At 48.7% G+C, this 11850-nt stretch overlaps 1 protein-coding gene across 1 annotated transcript in view; it reads left to right on the top strand.

The window, feature by feature from the left end:
• The first annotated feature begins 7022 nt into the window (after positions 1–7022).
• Positions 7023–11850, top strand: part of LOC145361084 (shiftless antiviral inhibitor of ribosomal frameshifting protein homolog) — a 17434-nt gene continuing 12606 nt past the window's right edge. The window contains exons 1-4 of the mRNA XM_080216668.1: positions 7023–7115; positions 7326–7473; positions 9558–9607; positions 11070–11117. Coding sequence (XP_080072794.1) covers positions 7083–7115; positions 7326–7473; positions 9558–9607; positions 11070–11117 — 279 coding nt within the window. The 5' untranslated portion in view covers positions 7023–7082. The remainder of the gene's footprint in view (positions 7116–7325; positions 7474–9557; positions 9608–11069; positions 11118–11850) is intronic.

Below are 11850 nucleotides of genomic sequence, written 5' to 3' on the forward strand. Positions count from 1 at the left end.
CTCTGTTGAGTTTGATGTTCCTCTTTCCCTCAAGTTGTGCTGGTAAAACGTGGGCTGCAGTACTTGTGTTTGCCTCCATGCAGTCAGGTGGCGCTGCCGAGCACACTATTGGACTGGCTCACTGTCGCCATCCTCTGACTCCCACTGGTACTGCCGCACGTTTTGAAAAAAAGTCCATTGTTCTCTCAAATTGGTTATTTAATTTTCTTCTGTAAATAATGCTTTTTTTCTCAGTAAAGTTACGGGAACTTTCTCAATTCAGCAATGTTGGTCACAATTTATTGGTGTCACAAGTTGGCTTACATTAACACTGCAATGAAGTTACTGTGAAAAATCCCCTAGTCGCCACACTCTGGTGCCTGTTTGGGTAACATTGAGGGAGAATTTAGCATGGCCAATGCACCCTAACCAGCACGTCCTTCCATGTGGGAGGAAACGGGAGCGCACGGAGGAAACCCACGCAGACACGGGGAGAACATGCAGACTCCGCACAGAGAGTGACTCAAGCCGGGACTCGATCCCGGGTCCCTGACACCATAGGGCAGCAGTGCTAACCACTGTGCCACCCACTAAAAGCCACAGCAGAGAAAGAATTTGCATTTTATTACTTGGATCTATTCCACTTCAGCCAGCAAGGTATTTTACGAAGGGGGACATACTGCAGGAAATAGGAGCTAGGAGCAGAAGTCGGCAACTAACCCCTTTGAGCCTGCGCCAACATTTAATCAGATCGTGGCTGATCTCTTCCTGGTCTCAAATCCACCACCTCACCTGTTCCCCCATATCCCCTTTAACCCATTTTTTGTTAGAAATCTATCTGTCTCCTTTTTGGAACAATTTAATGATTCAGACTCCACCACGCTATGGGACAGCGAGTTCCACAAATTAAAGTTTATTTATTAGTGTCACAAGTCGGATTATATTAACACTGCAATGAAGTTACTGTGAAAAACCCCCCTAGTCGCCACACTCCTGTTCGGGTAACACTGAGGGAGAGTTTAGTATGGCCACCCTAACCAGCACGTCTTTAGGACTGTGGGAGGAAATGGGAGCACCCGGAGGAAACCCACACAGACACGGGGAGAATGTACAGATTCCACACAGACAGTGACCCAAGCCGGGAATCGAACCTGGGTCCCTGGCGCTGTGAGACAGCAGTGCTAACCACTGGGCCGTCCTCATAGTCTCATCGGGGTCAGTGAGCTGCACAACATTGAGAGCGTGAGGATCACAGGGCTATGACTCATTGTGTATGGTGATTCATTTAAAGTTTATTTATTGGTGTCAACAAGCAAGCTTACATTAACACTTCCATGAAGTTACTGTGAAAATCCCCTGGTTGCCACACTCTGGCCCCTGTTAGCATGGCCAATGCACCCTAACCAGCACGTCTTTTGGACTGTGGGAGGAAACCGGAGCACCCGGAGGAAACCCACACAGACGCGGGGAGAATGTGCAGACTCTGCACAGGCAGTCACCCAACCCAGGAATTGAACCTGGGTCCCTGATGCTGTGAGGCAGCAGTGTTAACCACTGAGCTGCCCCTTTAAGATGTAGTTCCTCATCTCAGTTTTAATTCTACCCTCTCTCAACCAGTGACCAGTGACCTGTTGTACAGGATTCCCCACAGGGGGAAACATTCGGTCTATATTTACTTCATCAATTCCTTTTAGAATATACCTCAATAAGATCCCCTTATCATCCTTATCCACATTAAACTCCACCTGCCCAATTTTGTGCCATTCTCCTAGCTTATCCATCTAGATATAAAATGCAGCAAGTTCCAAACACAAACTGCAATGTGATCAGACCCTGGTGTTGGGATGTGGGTTGGAGGATTGGTCAGGACACTGGGGAGAGCACTCTGCTGTTCCTCGAAACAGAACCATGGGATCCTTCACCCTCACCTGGGGCAGCCTCACTTTAACATCTCCAGTCCAAAGGTTGGTGTCCCGGACAGTTGCAGCACTGCCTGCGTGGGAGTGTCAGCCTTTATCAGGTTAAGGCTGGGACTTGAACCCACAATCTTTGGACTCAGAGCACTGCCACCAGGTACCTCTTAAAGCTGAGCTGCAACATTAGGGGGGTTAGCAGGGTGGGTGGGATTGTGGTCTCTGCAGACTTGATGGACTGAATGGCCTCCTTCTGCACTGTAGGGATTCTATGATTCTATGATCTCTGTCTTCAATGGATGACCCCTTTTTTTTAAACAGTGACCCCCTAATTCGAGATCCCCCCATAAGAGGAAGAAGTCTCTCCACATCAATTCTATCTCAGAATCTTATGTGTTTCAATCAGGTTTCCTCTTACTCTTCTAAACTCTAGTGGATACAAACTTAACCTCTCCGACCTTTCCCCATAAGGTATTAATCTGGTAAACCTTCTTTGAACTACTTCCAATGTGTTCACATGTTTCCTTAAACATGGACTCTCCTACTTAATCCTAACTTTCTCAACTTTCCTGTTTCCTCTTTTGGTTCTCTCTTTTGTAATTTATCAAAAATAGCAATGTCCAAATCCACCTCACCTTATTACCTTGTACCTTGTCATTTTCGCTATGCTTTTCATAGAATTATAGAATCCCTATAGTGCTGAAGGAGGCCATTCAGCCCATTGAGTCTGCACCGACTCTCCGATTAGAGCATCTCATCCAGGCCCACCTTATTCTCTTACACTTACCCTGCTAATCCTCCTAAACTACACATATTTACACTGCAAAGGCAATTTATCATGGCCAGTCCATCTAACCTGCACATCTTTGGACACTATGGGGCAATTTAGCATGGCCAATCCACCATAGTGGATAGATGATGGATAGGCTTTGGGGAGTCAGGAGGTGAGTTATTCCTTTTGTTCTGCCCCAGTACAGTACCTTTGACCCACTGCACATAGCGATTCTCCATGCCCATCACCCATTTAATTCCCCTGATTGAGACTGCCAGACCCAATGCTAATGTAATGCCCATCTTGAAGCAGTTTTCTGGTTAAAGAGTTGGCCCGATTGTGAAAGGGATAAAATTATCCAAACTGCTTTTACTTTTAACAGAATCACAGAATCCTACAGTACAGAAGAGGCCCTTTGGCCCATCAAGTCTGCACTGACACATGAAAGGCCCTGATCTGCCCACTTAATCCCATTTACCAGCACTTGGCCCACAGCCCTGAACGCTATGCCATGCCAAGTACTCATCCAGGTATTTTTTAAAGGATGTGAGGCAACCCGCCTCCACCACCCTCCCAGGCAACGCATTCCAGACCCTCACCACCCTCTGGAGAAGAAAGTATTTCCCTAAATCCCCCCAAACCTCCACCTCTCACTTTGAACTTGTGTCTGCCTTGTAACTGACCCTTCAACTAAGGGGAACAGCTGCTCCTTACCCACCCTGTCCCTGCCCCTCATAACCTTGTCCACCTCGATCAGGTCGCCCCCTCAGTCTTCTCTGCTCCAGAGAAAACAACCCAAGCCAACACAACCTCTCTTCATAAATGTTCCATCCCATCCTGGTAAATCTCCTCTGCACCCCGTCCAAGTGCAGTCAAATCCTTCCTATAAGGATGACCAGAACATGTCTTTGGACACCATGGGGCAATTTAGCATGGCCAATCCACCGAACCTACATGTCTTTGTACCCCAGCTGTGGCCTCACCAAAGATTTATACAACTCCATCATGATCTCTCTGTTTTTGAAACCTATACCCCGATTGATAAAGGCGAGTGTGCCTTATGCAACCACAGAAGACAACTGAAGCATTTTGGAAGTGCTAAGCGGTGTGCTGACCCTCGCTCAGTTATCGAAGGAATTAACTGGCACTAACTGAGTGAGCTGTGACTACTTCCCCCATCCCCTGGCTGTGGATATAGTGAATCTCCTAGTGGCAAAATCCTGAAGACCTGAGGAAGACGGTACCCACTGTTCAACTTGGCTCAATCGTTCTGACTGCCCATCGAGAATAAAAGTCAATCTCCATCCTATCAGACTTTGGTTTTACGAAACACGGCTAAGCAAGGACTGCTATAGCTGTGCTTTAAGAGGGGCTGTTGACATATGAGGAGGTGATGGACCAGTAGTATTATCGCTAGGTTATTAATCCAGAAACTCATCTAATGTTCTGGGGACCCGGGTTCGAATCCCGCCACGGCAGATGATGGAATTTGAGTTCAATAAAAAACATCTGGAATTAAGAATCTGCTGACGACCATGAAATCATTGTCAGAAAAACCCATCTGGTTCACTAATGTCCCTTTAGGGAAGGAAATCTTACCCGGTCTGGCCTACATGTGACTCCAGAGCCACAGCAATGTGGTTGACTCTCAACTGCCCTCCAAGGGCAACTAGGGATGGGCAATAAATGCTGGTCTAGGCAGTGACACCCACATCCCATGAATGAATAAAAAAACACAGATTGCCAACTGCTGTGATGTCTTTAATGAGTCAGGGTGTACCCTCACGATGGCCTGAGGCTAATCAGTGTGACTTACTGTTTGGCTAATACAAGATGTGGAGAGTTTAAATAAATTTATTTAATTCAGCGTAATATTAATTCATACTGTAGTTTCATTACATTTTTCCCCTCAGTAACACATACACTGCCCATAGAATCACAGAATCCCGACAGTGCAGAAAGAGGCCACTCAGCCCATCGAGTCTGCCCTGACATCAATCCCACCCAGGCACTAACATATTAGCCCCACATATTTAACCTGGTAGTCCCCCTAACACTAATGGCCAATGCACCCACCCTGCACATCTTTGGAGTGTGGGAGAAAACCGGAGCACCTGGAGGAAATCTACGGAGACATGGGGAGAACGTGCAGACTCCACACAGACAGTGACCCGAGGTTGGAATCGAACCCGGGCCCCTGGCACTGTGAGGCAGCAGCGCTAACCCACCATGCCATGTATAATCTCTGGGGAGGGCGTGTGATGATTTGTTGGGACACTTTCTGGGACTGCCTGTGTGTGTCGTAATCTCTGTTGATGTGGAACTGTGTGGGGGAAATTTGAAATCCTTGCATTAAGTGGATGCAAGTGGTAACTGGTAGGTAACCCAATCTTGAGGGTGGTGGGGTGAGCCACCCGGTCTGGCACACATCCATGCCAGGCACAGGAACGTGCTTGCCAGCTGAGAAAGCAAGCATTAGCTAACCTGTTGCATGCTCCCCGCCCACCCGACCCCATCCGACCCACCCCCCCCCACCCCCACTTCATCAACCCCATCCAACCCGCCCCCACCTTTCAAATTGCCGACGACACAGAATACACCTTGAATGGAAGACATTTGAAAATAGGTGGGGTTGAAAGTGCAATGAGACACAGGCTTGCTGCTATGAGTACACCCAACATACCGCAGAAGGTCATTGAGTGTCTTTAGGACAGATATAGGTAGGTTCTTGATTAACAAGGAAATCAGGGGCAATGGGGAAAAGGCAGGAAAATGGGGATGAGAAAAATATCAGCCATGATAGAATGGCAGAGCAGACTCAATGGGCCGAGTGGCCTAATTCTGCTCCTCTATCTTATGGCCTTCTATACTTCTTGTCTTCTCACTACTTACAATATCCTTATGGTCTAAACAAATGGCCTTTGAGGAAGAAAATCTGCGATCCCTAACTGGTCTTATCTACACGTGACTCCAGAGCCACAGCAAGGTGGCTGACTCTTAAATGCCCTCTGAAATGGCCCAACAAGCCACTCTGTTCAAAGGCAATTAGGGGTGGGTAATCACAGAATCCCTACAGTGCAGAAGAGGCCATTTGATCTAACCTTGTAACCCCGCGCATTGATCATACTATTGCACCCTAACCAGCATGTCTTTCGGAGCGCGGGAGGAAACCGGAGCACCCGGAAGAAACCCATACAGACACAGGGTGAATGTGCAAACTCCACATAGACAGTGACCCAAGCCGGGAATCGAACTTGAGTCCCTGGTGCTGAGAGGCAACAGTGTTAACCACCCTGTCAGCGTTTTGTAGATATTGGTATTTCCATGTGTTGCTGCCCTTGTCCTTTGAGATGGTAATAGTCACAGGTTTGCTGTCTAAGGAACCTCAGTGAGCAGCTGCAGTGCACCTTGTAGATGGTACACACTGCTGCTACTGAGTGTCGGTGGTGGATGGGGTTCTAATCAAGTGGGGGGTGCTTTGTCCTGGGTGATATCGAGCTTGTTAAGTGTTGTTGGAGCTGCTTCCATCCAGGCAAGTGGGGATATCCCATCACACTCCTGACTCGATGTGGAGATGTCGGCGTTGGACTGGGGTTGGCACAGTAAAAAGTCTCACAACACCAGGTTCAAGTCCAACAGGTTTACCTGGAGTCACGAGCTTTTAGAGCGCTGCTCCTTCATCACTCCATGCCTCCACTCACCTGATGAAGGAGCAGCGCTCCGAAAGCTCGTGATTCCAAATAAACCCATTGGACGTTAACCTGCTGTTGAGAGACTTCTTACTCCTGACGTGGACCTCGTAGATGGTGGACAGGCTTTGCGGAGCTAGTGGGCGAGTTATACAATGCAGAATTCCTGACCTCTGACCGGGAATGGGATTTTCCAGCCACGTTCACCACCCCCCCCCCCCCCCCCCCCCGCCAAGATCCAGAAAATCCCACCTGAGGTCAACGGACAACTGCACGGTCCACTGCCCCTCCGATTCCGGTGGCAGGTGGGATGGGAAAAGTCCCCCTGGGAATCTGGTAGCCACACTTGTCTGGTCCAGTTCAGTTTCTGGTCAAATCACCACCCCCACGCCCCCAGGGCGTTTAAAACCAGAACGAAATAACTTGTCTTGCAACTATTCTGCAGAACAAATGATCACTGCTGATTTTATTGATTATTTTGTTTTTGCAACGGCAGTTTGGAAGTTGAGCATTTCATCCTGGTTGTTGTTACCGAGTTTGAGAAGCTGCTTCTATCCTGCGGGAATAGGGCTCCCGCTACCCTCTTTAAATGCGAGAACAAATGTAACGAAAGTGAAAGTAACAAAGAAACAATCAGGAAATTGCGTTTGATGGACAGAAGGAGAAAGGGAGAAGGAAGAACGGGTGCAGATTAAGACGCTTGACTGCTTTGTTCTTTGAACACTAACCATGGCTCAGCGGGACATGAGACAGAGAGTGGAGGTGATACATTGCATTCAGGTTTCACCCGGGGTGGGGCTACATTTTCCTAAGAGTTTTCCTCCACCTGAGCAGCTCCTGCCAGCGCTGTTATTTGTGCCTTTGACTTAATGTTGCCTTTCTTGTTTCCTCCCCTTGCTGTTCCCTTCCTCCCCATCCCCTTTATCCAACCATTCCACCACCCCCTCCCCTCCCCACCCCACCCCACCCCAGCTTGAGAAGAGTGTCAGAAGGTTCAGGGAGACGTTTCGGGGTAAGGTGGCCCTGGAACTGGCCGTCCTCCTCATGAAGAGATACGACAGGAACTACCGACTGGTGATCAAGCACATCATCCTGATGGCATCAGACCAGGATGGCAATGGTGAGTGGTGCCCTCGTCTCTGTCGACGTGCCCCTGGAATTGGAGCCAGCTTTGCCCGCTCGCTCCCCATCCGCGCACCCTTATCCCGCCTCTCCGAAGCTGGCACAGTGGTTAGCACTGCTGCCTCACAGCACTAGGGACCTGGGTTTGACTCCCGGCTTGGGTCACCGTCTGTGTGGAGCCTGCACATTCTCCCCGTGTCTGAGTGGGTTTCCTCTGGGTGCTCCGGTTTCCTCCCACAGTCCAAAGATGTGCAGGTTAGGTGGATTGGCCATGCTAAATTGCCCCTTAGTATCAGGGGGACTAGCTAGGGTAAATGCATGGGATTGTGGGGATTGGGCCTGGGCGGGTTTGTGGTCGGTGCAGAGCTGATGGACCGAATGGCCTCTTTCTGCACTGTATGATTCAGTGACTCCCTCCGATCCCTCCTTGCCCTCATCCCGCCCTCACCGAAATCCTCTGCCCTCATTCATGGTGGGGAGTTGCCCCCAGTGCCAACTGGAGTTTTTGCAGGAACGATGGCACAGACCTTAGACAGCACATTCCAAACCCACCACCTCTACCAGCTAAAAAGCAGCAAACACGTGGAAACACTGCCATCTGCCAAGTGGTGGCGCAGTGGCTAGCACTGCTGCCTCACAGTGCCGGGGACCAGGGTTCGATTCCCGGCTCGGGTCACTGTCTGTGCAGAGTCTGCACATTCTTCCTGTGTCTGCGTGGGTTTCCTCCGGGTGCTCCGGTTTCCTCCCACAGTCCAAAGATGTGCGGGTTAGGTGGACTGGCCATGCTAAATTGCCTCTTAGTGCCCAAGTTAGGTGGATTGGCTATGCTAAATTGCCCCTTAAGTCAGGGGAATTAACAGGGTAAATACATGGGGTTATGGGGATAGGGGCTGGGTAGGATTGTTGTCATAGAATCTTACAGTGCTGAAGGAGGTCATTCAGCCCATTGAGCCTGCATCAACAACAATCCCACCCAGTAACCCCATATATATTTTACTTTGCTAATCCCCCTGACATTAATGGACAATTTATTATAGCCAAAGCCAGTGCAGGCTCAACGGGCTGAGTGGTCTCGATGATGATGCCCTAATGAGAAGCAGAGATCACCGTTGCCTTTAGGGGCACTCCCCCAAACTCCCCGCCCTGTCCAAAATAGTCAGCAATTAATTTGGAAATAGCTCCCCAACTCAAATGTTTGTTGTTACTTTATGGAAGTGTGTGTGTGTCTGTGTCTGTGTGTGTGTGTGTGTGTGTGTGTGTGTGTGTGTGTCCTGTGTCTGTGTGTATGTCGTGTGTGTGTGTGTGTCCTGTGTGTGTGTATATGTGTGTGTGTGTGTCCTGTGTGTGTGTCCTGTGTGTGTGTCTGTGTGTGTGTGTGTGAGTGTGTCCTCTGTGTGTGTGTGTCGTGTGTGTGTGTATGTGTCCTGTGTGTGTGTGTGTGTGTGTGTGTGTGCATGTGTGTGTCCTGTGTGTGTGTATGTGTCCTGTGTGTGTGTGTGTGTGTGTGCATGTGTGTGTCCTGTGTGTGTGTCCTGTGTGTGTGTTAGCGTGTGTGTGTGTCCTGTGTGTGTGCGTGCCTGTGTGTGTGTGTGTGTGTGTGTGTGTGTGACATCCGGTATTCTGCGTGATCAGTTGGGTCATTTGTTTGGTAAATTTAAAGTTTTCTACCTTTGGTTTGGTTGGTTGGTTGGTTCTGTCAGAAGGTTCTGTGGTGCTGGTTTGAAGAGAAGCAGGAACGTTTATTTCTCAATCACCACCGTAAGGGTGTCACTGTTGATATATGTTATGTGGGTGTTTACAGCTTTTGTAAATTGGGTGCTACGTTTCCTACTATTACACAATGACTGCATTTCAACAGTGTTTCATTGCGTGTGGAACATGTTGAGATGGCTCAAGGCTCTCAAAATGATTTAGAAATGCAACTCTTTCTTGTTGCGAATTTGCCGGAGAGAGAATGTTTCCAGCAAGCTTTGGTTAATGAGCCAAAACGGAAAATGCTGGGAAAATCTCAGCAGGTCTGACAGGTTCCGCGGAGAGAGAATAGAGCCAACATTTCGAGGTTTTCCCTTTTATTTCTTCAAGGTCTGGATGACGAAGACAGGAGGGAGATCGAGAATAGCCCAGATGTCCAGGTAAGCGGGAATGATGTGTCGTTCTGTTGGCGGAAGGTGTTTCAAGGTGAACTCTTGACCTGAGACACTATCTAAGCTCAATGGTGGAGACACTGCCCAGAAATACGCCTGACCGGGGTGGGTGCCCCTGTGCAGGCTCTGAACCCCACCTTCCCTCCCCTCCCACACCCCCAACCCCTCCCCAGAAAGGTTTCACCCTGCTCTCCATTCGCGGTGATCGCCTCTAATAATAGTTGAGTAAACGGCGTTGTGTCACAGACTAACGGCAGATTCACTGCTTGCTGGTTCTCTGACTTGATCTGACCACCTGCGTCTGTTAGAGAAACTGAGATCCAGGGCTCACTACCTGGTGAGCCGTGGGTATGAACATGTGTTGGGTCAGTGCGGGAGTTGGGCAGTTTACAGAGTAGGAACAGAATAGCCAGCCCAGTGAACACATTGACCCATGTGTCACTGAAGTGCACAGACCAGCCCCCTGCGTGTGTGTCTGTCTACTTGTGTCAATATGCGTGTGTGTGTACGTGTGCCTGTGTGCACATCCATGTCTGTGTTTGCATATGTGCCTGTATTTGCATATGTGTGTGTGTGTGTACACCTGTGATTGTGTGTACATCTGTTGGTGTGTGTGTCTCTGTATGCATGTGTGCATATGTCTATCTGTGTGTGTGCATGTTTCTGTGTTTGTGTATGTGTGTCTGTGTGTGTGTGAATGTACATGTGACTGTTTATGCTTATGTGTGGCGGTGTGTGTGTGTCTGTGTATCAGTCTGTGTGTCTATGTACATGTGCCTGTGTGTGTGTACATTTTTCAGCTTGTGTGTGTTTCTGTGTATGCATATGTGTGTATATATGTGTCAGTGTGCGCATACATTTTTTTCTGCTTCTGTGTGTCAGTGTGTGTGCATGTGTGTGTGTGTGTGTGTGTGTCTGTATGTGTGTGTGAAATATGTCCTGCTTGTGTATCTCTGTGCGTGTCAGTGTGTGCATACGTATTTCTGCGTGTGTGTGTGTGCGTGTGTGTGTGTGGGTGTGTGTATGTCTATCAGCCTTTTATTCCTCCCCCCCCACTCCATGTTTCTGTAGCTTCCCCTTTGCACCTGTGTTCCCTGCAATAGTGAGTTCCACATTCCAACCTGAGTGGTGACGGTAAGCTGCAGGCGTCTAGTAGTGAGGAGGCTTTTGACAGCAAGGACAGAGGTAGCAAAGACAAGAGCCAGATTCTTCTGGCCATTCACGCCACGGGGGTGGGGGAAACAAGGAAAATTCAATCCAAGGCGTCAGTTGGGTTGAGTGTCTGTAAAGAGTGAGGGGAAAGCGCGTGTGAGCAACACAGTTGGAGTTACTCACCCAATATGTCACTTTGTTACATGGTTTTAAACAGGGGGTGGGGGATGCGTAGAGAGTTGGGAGGGGGTGAGTAGTCATCTCGAGACGAAGCCACTAATTCCGTATTTTTCCACAGAGTGTTATCGACACCCTTCGAGATGAAGAAAGGAGAGCAAAGAATAAGGTGGGTCCACAACGTGGTTACCCGGGAGTGGGAAATGGCCATCAAAATCGGAGTTCCTGTTGGAAAGCCCCAGCCCATCCTGTGCACTTGAACCCTCAGCCCAAAGAGACTGAAGCCAAGTGGTTATCTGGATCAATTGGGCCAGTGGGCTGACAAATGGCAGATGGGGTTTAATTTAGACAAATGCGAGGTGATGCACTTTGGTAGATCGAACCAGGGCAGGACTTAGTCAGTTAATGTTAGGTTGTTGGGAGAGTTATAGAGCAAAGAGATCTAGGGGTACAGGTTCATAGCTCCTTGAAAGTGGAGTCACCGGTGAACAGAGGCGATGAAGGCTTTCGGCATGCTTGATTTCATTGGTCAGAACATTGAATATAGGAGTTGGGACATCTTGTTGAAGTTGTACATTGGTAAGGCCACACTTGGAATGCTGTGTGCAGTTCTGGTCACCCTATTATAGAAAGGATATTATTAAACTAGAAAGAGTGTAGAAAAGATTTACTAGGATGCTACTGGGACTTGATGGTTTGAATTATAAGGAGAGGCTGGATAGACTGGGACTTTCTTCTCTGAGTGGAGAAGGCTGAGGGGTGATCTTATAGAGGTCTATAAAATAATGAGGGGCATAGATCAGCTAGATAGTCAATATCTTTTCCCAAAGGTAGGAGAGTCTAAAACTAGAGGGCCTAGGTTTAAGGTGAGAGGGGAGAGACACAAAAGTGTCCAGAGAGGC

Source organism: Carcharhinus amblyrhynchos, chromosome 33 (assembly GCF_965287045.1).
Source record: "Carcharhinus amblyrhynchos chromosome 33, sCarAmb.v2.hapA, whole genome shotgun sequence".
NCBI lineage: Eukaryota > Metazoa > Chordata > Chondrichthyes > Carcharhiniformes > Carcharhinidae > Carcharhinus > Carcharhinus amblyrhynchos.